The 10,521-nt window shown below is 34.7% G+C and overlaps 1 protein-coding gene across 1 annotated transcript; it reads right to left on the bottom strand.

Moving 5' to 3' along the window:
• Nucleotides 1-373: 373 nt before the first annotated feature.
• On the bottom strand, nt 374-10,103 carry LOC144447487 (repressor of RNA polymerase III transcription MAF1 homolog). The gene is made up of 6 exons (XM_078137524.1): nt 9,508-10,103; nt 7,283-7,540; nt 6,376-6,543; nt 4,699-4,818; nt 4,028-4,156; nt 374-3,480 (listed from the first exon to the last, which is right to left on the bottom strand). The coding sequence occupies exons 1-6, from the start codon at nt 9,588-9,590 to the stop codon at nt 3,459-3,461; spliced, it is 780 nt and encodes a 259-aa protein (XP_077993650.1). The 5' UTR covers nt 9,591-10,103; the 3' UTR covers nt 374-3,458.
• Nucleotides 10,104-10,521: the final 418 nt, after the last annotated feature.

Here is a 10,521-nt window from a genome sequence, read left to right as displayed (position 1 = left end):
TACACCACTTACCTTCATGGCATCATGCATTTATAATATGTATTATACCATGCATACGCAAAAATATATGGAATTTATACCCTGGTCATTCTACATCATAACAGTGCACATCTGTGTCATGAAAATCCTTGTCTGTTATTGTTAGTCATATTGTTGTGTCAAAAACGTAATGGCCCATGAGTGGAACACCAAGCCTACATTACTTTAGCTGTAACATTTTGGCAAAGAATGTCGTAATGTTGTCTTCTTTACTAGATGAGGTGGTAGGCTGAAGGGTGCTAAACACATATACAAATACAGAAACATACAAATACAGACATATTGATACATTACATCTGAAAAGCATACATATGAAAACAGACATACTGACCAATAAATTGAACATCCAGTTTATTTGAAGGGTATAAAAACACCTGTACAGAATAGTGTATAACAATCCATACACAATATCATACAAGATACTATTTACACTGTTTTTGTCTCCTACAACATAACACCACGTCACGTCACGTCATATCACATACAAAAACATCTTAAAATGACTCTATAATCTTAATTCTTTCACAATACACCTTTTTTTCAAATATCACAAGGCGAGGAAAACTGCATCAGCCCTCTTATTATGTACACATAAAAGATCAATACTTTTGAAGAAAGTTTGTAGAGTAATCTACACCAAACACACATACGATACTGAAAACAGAAAGTCTTAGCAAAACCATTCGGTATATATACTCACATAGTCTGTAAGGTATGCTGTGATCAGATGCCCTCACACATTGGTCACACTGATGAGGGTGTAGCGATGATGGGACACCCTCACACATTGGTCACACTAGTGAGGGTGTAGCAATGATGGGACGCCCTCACACATTGATCACACTGGTGAGGGTGTAGCAATGATGGGACGCCCTCAAACATCGATCACACTGGTGAGGGAGGAGCAACACAACGTATCTTACAGTCTAATACGCTCATAGATATACTGCTATAGACATACACACGTCAGTGAATTTGTAAAACAACCGTATAGCACACATCATTCCACTGCATGTTATGCCTCCACTAGCTTAATATACTAGTATGAGGCTTGGTTATTGTGACAAAAACATGCTTTAGAAACCAAAGAAACACAAACTCTAGCATTTGTGTATGTTTGTGTGGATTTGTCTGCATAACAGAAAATCGCTTGGAGCAATTCCCAGCACAAAAAAAAAATTTAAAAAAAAAAAAGTCAAAATATTCAGTACTGAATAGTATATACTATTCAGTCAGTATGGTACTTTGTAGCTTGATGCAATACATGCTACAAATCTATGCATGCCTGTATGGCTACTTGAGCCTTTTAACCACATATAACTCAACTAATCTCAAGTCTGTAAATCACAGTTATGAATAAACCTTTATCCATGGAAACTGTTCTGAATATACTTAATTCTATCATTTCTACCAAACTGGCAAACACATAGTAAACAATCGGTCCTATAATTATACTATATGAGTGATAATTTGGACTACAATTTCAACCATATATATTTGCCTTTTTAACGGAACAATAACAATTCTAAATTCAAAAGGATTAAGTTTTTGTTATCCTGAATAACTTTGCTATCAACCTGAGTGCAAACACACTCATTTTACTTTCAATCTTCCTTACACACAACACAGCTCCTTCCACATAAAACTAGGCAAAACTTTGCCATTCACATTACACCAAATGTGTCTTAAAAATAACATTAAAACATAAATAAAAACATCAAAATATTCTAAAAGCACAGTATTAGTGAACCATGAATACTAACGCTCCAGTCTTTTTTGTTCAGTTTTAAATATCCTATATCAAAATACCTGCATTAAATGCCAACTGTTCTGGACCTATTTGTTCTTTTAGCAAAGTTATGCTTTTGAAACACCAAGGACAACCTTAAATACATGTATGTAGAAATACACATACAGTTATTTTTATCTGTCCTTGGAAGAGATATTAAACTTACTACCATAGTATGTTTTATTTCTGCAAAAAGACATAACTGATTTGTGAGGGCGCCCTGTGATGGCATACTTTTCTGCCTAACATACTCTCAGTCTGATGCAAACATTGCATACACACATAATCTCGCTTCAAACTGGTGAGCTTTTCAAAGTATTGCTAGGACAGTTCAAAGCCTACTGAAAACTGCACTAGCTGTAACTGGAGTGTTATTGTTTCACACAACCAACAATATACTCACTTCAAACATTTAAAACACCAATAAGTAGACATTGTACTTGTTACTGCTACTGACTTTATCCATAAGTAGTACAGTAATAGGTTGATATCGTGATCACATTTGGGGTTAACGATTTTTGGATGAGGACGCAAAAATCAATTGGTTTGGATTTACTGCACCATATTATGTGTACAGCTACACAAATATGTTTACCCATGAGGGATTCAATACTGTGATAGTACCCCATGACGTGCGAGAGCAAGCGTGGTGTACTCTATCTAGGTACTTGCACGAGTGCTTGCAGTGTTCTCTGTGCCCGTACTTTCAAAAGTGTAACAAGTGCAAGTGCAGCAGAAAACACTGCAAGCACTCATGCAGATAACCCTGAGTACCTACACTGGCACACACAAGGCATTGGGTCCTGTTATTATTACACTTTGTTTGTCTGAAACAACAAATTTCTGTAAAAATGACACTATGTGATTACACACTTTCAGGCAGAATGGTGGTGTCCTCATTTGCACGCTGGTATGCAATAATGTTTTCTCAGTATTGCACTGCAGTGCAAATACCACTAGTATGAGTGTGCACCAGTGCATGTAATCTTTGGTACAGATGTAATAACATATAGGGTATGGTATTACAATGGACCCATTATATCAAACAAAACAGTTTCAAAAAACATTCCAGTTGCAGCAAGTGCAGCTTCAAGTTCTACACCTCTCAGTCTATCCACCAGTTTTCATTTTACCAATCTACACCTTGCATATTGTTTACTACTATCATTTACCAGTAGAAATGAATCCATTGTAAACAAGATATATTCATCTGGAACACTCTCAATATTGGTAAAATGTTATTTAACATCCCACAACTCTTTAAACTCAGCTTTGTCTCACAACATAAAATGGCAAGATTTATGTAACTATTTATGAACATACAATAAACTGAAACTCTAACTTATTTTTGAGTTCAGCTTGCTGAAATATTCTCACACCCTTCATGGATAACTTAACATCATAAAGATTGTACTGTGCACTGACCAAACAATATCTACACATAGAACATTTTAAAACAGTTTCACTATCACTACTAAAACATCTATTATTGTTGACATAATTACAGTAAAAACCACTGTGACACTGAAGATCTAGTCACCAATATACAAGTTGTGGTGTTGCACACATTTGATGTCACCACGCTATCCATCTTATGATTGTACTTCAGCTCAAATGAAATCCACTGCAATCAGTACATCACAGGAGTCAGTCTAAAGAGAAGAATAACATCATTATTAGTGACTAGAAGTACGGTCTAAACACTGCTCAATGAATGACTATATAGTATGTATGTATGTATGTATGTATGTATGTATGTATGTATGTATGTATGTATATATGTATGTATGTATGTATGTATGTATGTATGTATGTATGTATGTATGTATGTATGTATATATGTATGTATGTATGCATGTATGTATGTGTGTGTATGTATATATATATGTGTGTGTGTGTGTGTGTGTGTGTGTGTGTGTGTGTGTGTGCGTGCATGCAAGTGTGGATTATGAATTGGTGGATGCAAGCATGCATTGCTGGTGAATACATAAACATGTGCACAAGGAGCACCACCAATGACTTCCCACTAATCATGAAGTGCAATTATTGCCACTTTTGGGGCAAGCTCAGACCGAGGTCTGTGGTCAAATATACCAATTTGATGACGTGATCTGCATTAGAAGAATAAACTAAAATTGAACTTGGTTGTTTATCCAAGATCTGTCCAAAATAATCAACACATAAGGGGGTGGTACTTGCCTTCCTCTGGTGGAATAAGTGAAATCATCGGTCTCATCAACATAGTCATACTCCATGTCATCACCATCCATGTCCATACCTAGATCTTGACCAATACCAGAATCTGAGGCTACTTTACTTGCTGACGAGCTGAAAATATGGTAATTACAGTGAACTAAAGAATTACATGAAACTCATAAACATCACTTTACTTTACTTGCCGACGAGCTGAAAATATGGTAATTACAGTGAACTAAAGAATTACATGAAACTCATACACGCCACTTTACTTGCCAATGAACTCCAAATATGGTAATTACAATGATGTAAAGATCTACATATAAATGAATCTCAGAGGCTCCTTTACTTGTTGATGAGCTGATCATATTTGGTTGAAATTGGCTCATACATTTCAGAGATATAAATGTACGCTTTAATATTACATGTATATATCATTGTCTTGATTTTGGGTTATACATTGTATGCCTGATGGCAAGGATACAATCAACAAGACACACAGTCAACATGTATATGTAGTTACCTTTTTGATAAAATGACTGATATTTTACAAAACCGTCAGTTATGTCACAACAATAACTGGAAAGTTAAAAATACTGTTGTAATACATAAATCAACTTTCCACAAGTTTTACATTTAATGAATTGAATTCTTTATGCAGTTTTCGAACTAACCTGATAGCTCGACAGGTAAAGAACAAGATACGTTTTAACTTCTTGTTGTAAAAGAAGTAATTAAAGGACCACAGTATGCCTTCTTCACCATAAGGATCACACTCCAAGTCGGGATTGTAACTGTGGACAAGAATAAGTAGAAATGTAAATTTAATGAGATATTTGTCATTGTGAATATATAAATAGCTAGCAATACACTAATACTACAGTCTGCACTCTTAATGAAGTTCTCTGATAACACATCAATCTCGTGTTAGGAGTCCTCTACACAATATTGTTTTTGTAAATTTTTTATTGCACGCAAAATCAGTGAATACTTCATTATATATCTACCAGTATATATATATATAGTTTTGGTAGTACTGGAACTCTTTTTAGTACTACCAAAACTATTACGCTCTGCCACTGCGGTATAGAGCACTCTCTTAGCAGATTGATACTCACCGAGTTATATATATATATATATATATATATATATATATATATATATTACGCTCTGCCACTACTGCGGTATAGAGCACTGTCTTAGCAGATTTATATATATATATATATATATATATATATATATATATATATCGTAACAAGACAAATTCCCAACGTAAGGGATAATAAAGTAATATAATAATAAAATCCTTTGACTTCCATAGGAACTACATCTAGTACATGTGAAATAGGAACAGAAAGAAACATGCTAGTGGTACATTTCTGGAGAAATTGCTGTCATATAAAATGTGGACTGTATTTGTGTTTTACAGAACATTGTATAAGCATATATTTATCTGCAACACATGGCTCACAATAGGTCAGACGGGTTACTCATAGTTCTTTATGCATTTCCACAGATATCTGCTATGTTGTAAATTTTGTAGACAGCTTGTGTGTATTAACTTGTATGGTACAAATGTTGTGAAAAAAAAAAAACCTGCTGTACACAACTACAAGTAAATAATAGCTTTCATGTGAATCTATAGTACGTTTTCTCTCCTGAAAGCTCAAGGCAATCACAATTATAATAAATATAAAATGCAAAGTTTGTAAATGGCCAGATTTCGCATATCGGACAAGACTGCTATACTTTATACAAACATAATTTACATTGTAAAGCCTAAACAATTACCACTCGCTCTTTCTACAAATGTACACCTGCTATATTATCAAATTTGTCAAAGAATGCTGTTTTCTGCATATATTCACTATACTGTGAACTTTGTGATGCCTGTATGTCTGATGTCAATCTGGAAATTGGCAACTGAAGTAGTAACTAATGAGTGACAGTCACAGAGAAATATTTACTTGAAATTAATATGGTACCACAATGACATTTATGATTACCATTATCTCTATTTACATGTTGTTACTGATAATGATCATTTTACTGTATCTTATGAATTGATACCCAAAACAACACTTTGTGAAGTTACATCAACAGTATTTTTCTAAGGTTTCAGAACAGTTACCTTATAAAACAGAAAGGAGAAACATAACAGTATTTCCCATAGAATCTATCTTAAGTTTGTTTTTGAACCCTGTGTAAAATGACATTGGAAAGGTTCGAACCCCAGTACATTTTTTACCTACTTACTACCCTAAACAAACAAAAAATCATCGCATTGATGAAGAAGTAACGTACTGAAAAATTGGGTGAAGTGATGTAATGATAACCAATGACTCATTTACCTGTAGAAATCACAGTCAGCCAATACTATTTCATCATCAATGGCAGCCCATAATTTAGGTTTGAGGGCGGAATACACCTCTCCACCAGCAACGAATAGATTACTATCGATGGCATTCACTACCCACTGGAAACTTGGCTCACGACTGAACTCATGACTTTTGGCTTCACTGTAACATAATAATAAACACGCCAAGTTATTTCAACTCATGACACTTAGTTCCACTAGTAATTTTGTGCAAACACAATGCACAGCAAAAGTTATCTATGTAATTATCTGCTCGTTAAAAAATACTAGAATATGAAACCTAGTTTAAATGGAACTTTGCCCACAATGTTTTTTATATATACATATACAAGTCAACATGTAAAAGTTCATGAGGTGAAGAACCACTGAAAGGTTAAAAATAGTACATTTGAAATTGTTAATCTTGGCAACTATCAAACTTTTTAATGTTTTATTCATTGTGACTAAAAGCTGTTGTTACAAGATTTCTGGAATGTTATAGTCAACATCACATGAATTTCTTTGGGATGTATAAACAATGTAATCAAATAACTATGAGATGCAAACTTCAAAACAACATGTTAATGAGTACAAATGTAGAAAAAATAGATTTATTATATAAATACTGTACACATTTGTCAATAATCACAATAATCACAGCCACTACTTTGTAGAAAGCTGATTGGATTCCAATAAAGAATAAGAATAATAAGAGAATAGGATTTAACATGATCGTAAACATCATTCCTTCTGCTGTGATTTCATCAACAAAGTACATGCCATCCAAATTTATTTTATTGAAATATGACATGTATGAGTATAGATTCCACTAAATTTCACAAATCAATACTAGCTACTAGTACTAGTAGTAGTAAATCATAAATGTAGGATTTATGCTGTACCTAAAGTCGTAGTCTGGGTGAAAAGATGCATTCAATGTGGATGTCAGATAAAATATCATCTTCCTGCTACAAGTATCACATAATGGACTTTCTCCTTCATCACTGGCACTTCGACTGTACTGTCGACTAGGACTCAGTGACACCTGTGTCTGGGGAGGTGACAAGGCCTGTAGATCATGTGGTGACTGGCCTTCTGTACTCATGATCTTGAACAGTCGCTTATCATTTCCAGCCATCTTGCAGGAATAGCTCTCAACCCTACAAAACAATTTACATTTTTAAGGTTATCAAAATTCTTCAATCCTGAATCATAAATCAAAGATGCCAAAGTTTTATGGATTATATACTAAAATCTCTAAAAGTCTAAAGTCTCTAAAAAAAATTCAAATCACCAACATTATGTGTAAAGACTGCGCTTTTGGAACAATGATGATAAGACAATAGATGCTGAGTGGATGATCTTAGATTCTATCAAGATGGTCACCATACAATAGAAAAGGTAATTGGTTCAGATCAGATCTTGAGTTATGCAAATGAAGTACAATATTGTTATTGTTATTATGTGAGAAGTGTGAAGGGCACAGCATTTCAACTAACACTGCATCTCATAACAGATAATAATCAATACATGTATATGTATTACACCTTCATTGTATTTCACCTTCACTGTCTCATTGAATCGTTAATGGCACATTATTGCAAAAACCTTTGATATCAACATCATGGAGTACCCTTATTTCTTATCTATGTCATGATGTGATTCAATAATTGCAGAAATAGGTACAGGCCATGAATATTCCTGCCAAAATTTAACACTAAAATTTATCTCATATTATCAAGAAACTTTTCTTGTTGAATTAAATATGATACACATATATACCAAGTAATGGTGATTTATTAACTGGGAAATCAGTTGTCTATGTCTGCATACATGTCAATCTGATTAAAATCTCATGTAGTGTACATACTCAGAACGAATTTCTTTTTAGCTATTACATTTAATGTTGTTTATCCTTTTGTGAGTGTTTGCTACCTATATCTGACACAATACCATAGATTTTCATGAGCCACACAAGAGCACAGAGTGAATTTACTCAGAAAATGAGAATACATAAATTAATGTGCCAAAGCATACAGGTACAGTAATTCTGAGCGCTCTGTTCAAAAGAGCTCAACCACAGAGTCCTGACAACGATGTTATAATTACTGTTTGGTGGTTCTCTGTTCTTTCAATTTCAAACGTTGAGTATTATATTGTAATAATACAGATTCTAGTTGGCTCCACATAAGTATGTGATTGGGTCTAAGAACACCTATAGTATTGTTTCAAATGTAGGTATCAGCTACTCACAAAAGAACAAACGACAATAAACATAAAAGCTAAAAAGAAATCACACCAAGTACACTACATCAGATTTTAATCAGATTACATACATGTATACACATATTGCTCAGAACTAAGTATTGACATTCTACACACCCAAGAACTAGACTTCAGCTACATCTTCCAGGTCCCCCCCCCCCCTGTATTCTAATTGACATGTCTAACTCACAAAAAGTTGTTCTATTCTGTCTAGATAAACACAATACATTGTAGATACATCTTCATTACAGTCAAATGGTCAAATGAAATGATGGGAAAACTTATTATCAACTTCGTATACTTCCACAGATATCACTCAAAATTGTATGTTTACTCTATGTAACTTGTAAGCTTGATTTGCATATCGATTTACTTGTGTCATGGACGAGACGTTTAATTTTTTTGAAAATCCAGAAATTCTGCTATCACCTTGGTTGAGTCATGATAGAAATGACTTCTGTAACTTGCAAGGCACGACAGCGGCCGACCAATGACCATAAAATGATTTGACACTTCCAAGCTTGGAGGTAGGATAGGAAGAACCACCATGTTGCAAGGTAGTTTGTAACGAGCAGTAGATGTACGTGATCGGAATCCTGGCTTGGAATAGAGTGCTCGTGGTTTTTTTTTGTCAGGGTGAATTCTGCAGAAATTACCACTCCGACATTCCATGGAGGTATAAGGGGAGACCTCAGTGGACATTCCAAGCTAAAAATACGAGTCCATATTATTCACTATGGGTAACTGATTGTAATATTTTAAAAATAAATTCTTGAAAATAGAGCTGCAGTTGCACTGTTTTGCAGTGTACAAGTTACAAATAACGTTACATGTATTTGGTCTGCAGACTGTGTTCACCTACCTGCCGATTATTTTGCTGTCCCCAGTCTCAATTGACAGGGCGTCACTGACTGCTTCCAATTTTGCGTTCTCCAACAGCTTCATTTCGATTCTTCAAAGAGGATTTTCAGAACTGGTCAAAATATTCTTCCGATAAAGCGCGAGCTTTGTTGTTTTGATATCGGACCAGCTGATCGGGATTCACAACAAGACAATGTCAAAAATAAAAGATCACACTGTACACTTCAATAAATATAGGTAAAATAATACTTAAGCAACAATCCAGTTTTTAAACACACTTGTCGGATGACTGTACCGTCGCGTGAGTTGTATTTGCGTAGACATTGACTGTTTCGTGAAATCTGGGGAAGTAGAATCCGTTGAAGTCTTCCCCGCCATCAATACACAACAAAACACAATGGGTCACCAAACCTGGAATATTCCACAAATAAGCGAGATAACTCGTCCGGTAGCCTACTTAGATATCCTCGGTGTAACTGTTGATATACTGGACATCAAATCGTCGACCAAAACTCCTCGAAGTAATCGATTTCTTCGTCTATAAATTCTTAGTTTTCCACAGCAGCTGACATCAATTTCCCCAGTGTTTTTGTAGTAGTAACCTTACAAATAGGTCGTTCATATTTACCCACAACTCCGTACAACCTAGGTAAGATCATGATAGTGCATTGTGGGTGGAACTCAATAAAGGGGGTGAGGTAAATTCTAAATATAGATTTTGCGTCATATTGAAAATGGAAATTTCCATTTTGAAATGGGGGTTCCGTACAATGATAGACTCAATATATAAAGTTCCCGGATATGTAAAGAGGCACACCTTTAGTTCTATTAAAATTATTCAACGACGATTTTAAATACGCCCTGTTTCCTTGGTGGCAAGAATGCATGGTAATTGTTAAATTTGGTGCAATGTTTTGTAACAGACTACCCGTCATTGTCTATGATAGCATATATACATCACTCAGAAAAGGAACCAGGTCGGGGATTACAGGAACCAGATCTTGTAAAATTTTGA

The sequence above is a fragment of the Glandiceps talaboti genome, chromosome 16, assembly GCF_964340395.1.
Source record: "Glandiceps talaboti chromosome 16, keGlaTala1.1, whole genome shotgun sequence".
Classification (NCBI taxonomy): Eukaryota; Metazoa; Hemichordata; class Enteropneusta; family Spengelidae; genus Glandiceps; species Glandiceps talaboti.
This window is presented reverse-complemented; position numbering and strand designations above follow the sequence as displayed.

Coding starts and splice junctions, on each gene's coding strand:
- LOC144447487 (XM_078137524.1), bottom strand. CDS start 9,590: ATGAAGCTGTTGGAGAACGCAAAATTGGAAGCAGTCAGTGACGCCCTG. Junction 6,544..7,282: donor CACCCAGACTACGACTTTAG/GTACAGCATAAA, acceptor ATTATGTTACAG/TGAAGCCAAAAGTCATGAGT. Junction 4,157..4,698: donor TTTACCTGTCGAGCTATCAG/GTTAGTTCGAAA, acceptor CCATATTTTCAG/CTCGTCAGCAAGTAAAGTAG.